Raw genomic sequence first — 1,879 nt, forward strand, 5'->3', positions numbered from 1 at the left:
ACCACTAGCACGCTATAACAATGTTTATACAAAAGTTATCACGGTGTTTGTATATAAGTGATCAAGTTTGTTATGCGTGAGTTACCATGCTAATTACACATAAATTATCGTCAGACAACACTCCCCCACTGGAACAAACTTATCATGTATACGGTACTTATATTATCATGCTATTTTCACACGAGTTGTTAGGGTGTCTTTCAAAAATTGTTTTTCACCTGATCGAGGTTTCCACAATATTTGTACATAAGTTATCAAAGTTGTGGTGAATAAATTATCATGTTAAGACCATGAACTCAGCTCACATCTATGTACAAAAAAGTACAAGAGTCTAGTCTTCTATATTAAATCATGAGCTCAATTCACATCTCTAATATATTTTTGATAAAAATGTATGTTTTGTATAATTTTTGGTAAAATGTTTGTAAGAAAAAAGAAACGACAGCAGAATAACACTCGAACAAATCTGTAGTAAAAGAGTCTGTCTCAACATGAAGGTATGAAAAATATCTAACATGAATCAAATCACAACATAGAGTTTGTTTAGGTGGTTGCTGGTAGGTTTCTAATATTGCTGGATTTGTTAGATCCCAGGTTCGACTCCCCTTGCCCTCCTATTATTTTTACCGAAATTAAAAATAAGAGGTGCGAGAATTCTGGATCGGGAGCGGGCGGGAGCGGGAGCGATCGTAAAACCGATCGAAGGAAAAAAAGAGACGAGAGCGATCGTACGTGCCTATTGCTAACCACCAGTCGACTGGTGGTTAGATTTCTCGAATATTTATTCGGGTCCTATGAAGATGAGTCGTGCAGAAATCAGCCTCTACATTTATATTCAGCCGCGAGTTTCATGCCATCTGGGTCAATTTTCTCTCCCAGGTCAGTAGTAAAATTATCTCACTGCTACCCCCACTGTCATATGATCCATCTACTGGTCTAATTGGATCTAGACTACTTCGCACACATGGATGCACTATGACATGTCGTGTCGGATGAAGGAGCGTGGTCTCACCCGTTCGACGTCTCCACGGCGCCATTCCACGTCCCGGGGGGCACCACCGTGGGCGTGCCGTCCATGATGACAGGCTGGTCACAGTACATCGCGCTCTACCCGGGCTTCGGGGCACTCAAGCTGCCCTACAAGAACGACGTGCTGAGGCAAGCTGATGCATTCTACATGCTGATTCTTCTCCCGGACAGCGGTACTCTCAGCCTCGCTGATCTCTACGACAATGCGGTATCGACGCCGGAGTTCATCAGGAAGCACACGCCGGTGGAGGAGGTTCCAGTCGGGCGGTTCATGGTGCCCAAGTTCAAGTTCACGTTCGGGTTCGAGGCGTCGTCGGACATGCAGAAGCTTGGTGTCACCAGGGCTTTCTCAGGCGGTGACTTCTCAAGCATGGTGAGCGGCGGAGATGGGCATGGGCGGGTCTCCATCTCCCGGGTGTACCATAAGGCCGCCATCGAGGTGGACGAGCAAGGCACCGTGGCCGCTGCTGCCACGATCGTGCTCTTGGATGGTACCGCGCTTGAGGAAAGGGAGCCACCGCATTTGGTGGATTTTGTGGCGGATTGGCCCTTCTTATTTGCCGTGGTTGAGGAGAGGACGGGAGCCGTGTTGTTCCTTGGTCATGTGGTCAATCCTCTCGCGGGCTAACTGAATACATAATGATTCTGTAATATGTGTAATCCTTTGGTTGTGGAATGGATAATTGAACATGTGGAACCAGCTAACTAATATTTACTCCGTTTGTTCGGAAATAATTTGTGTGGTTTTAGTTCAAATTTGAACGGAGCAGAGAAGGAGTAGTTAAATGGTTTGTTTGGTTCAGCCTTCTGAACCGGATTCATGTCCAGGAACTCAGAAACCCAACCAAAG

General features: G+C 45.7%; 1 protein-coding gene across 1 annotated transcript; it reads left to right on the plus strand.

Moving 5' to 3' along the window:
- The first annotated feature begins 800 nt into the window (after positions 1 to 800).
- LOC119320670 (putative serpin-Z12) lies at positions 801 to 1,657 on the plus strand. Its single transcript, XM_037594661.1, has 2 exons — positions 801 to 879; positions 999 to 1,657. Exons 1-2 carry the CDS (start codon positions 801 to 803, stop codon positions 1,655 to 1,657), a joined length of 738 nt encoding a protein of 245 aa, XP_037450558.1.
- The last annotated feature ends 222 nt before the right edge of the window (positions 1,658 to 1,879 follow it).

This window comes from Triticum dicoccoides, chromosome 6B, assembly GCF_002162155.2.
Source record: "Triticum dicoccoides isolate Atlit2015 ecotype Zavitan chromosome 6B, WEW_v2.0, whole genome shotgun sequence".
Classification (NCBI taxonomy): Eukaryota; Viridiplantae; Streptophyta; class Magnoliopsida; order Poales; family Poaceae; genus Triticum; species Triticum dicoccoides.

Bases quoted from the DNA above. Each gene is read 5' to 3' on its own strand.
- LOC119320670 (XM_037594661.1), top strand. From the start codon at position 801: ATGAGTCGTGCAGAAATCAGCCTCTACATTTATATTCAGCCGCGAGTT. The intron at 880-998 runs GTCAGTAGTAAA...TGTCGGATGAAG, and splicing joins GGGTCAATTTTCTCTCCCAG to GAGCGTGGTCTCACCCGTTC.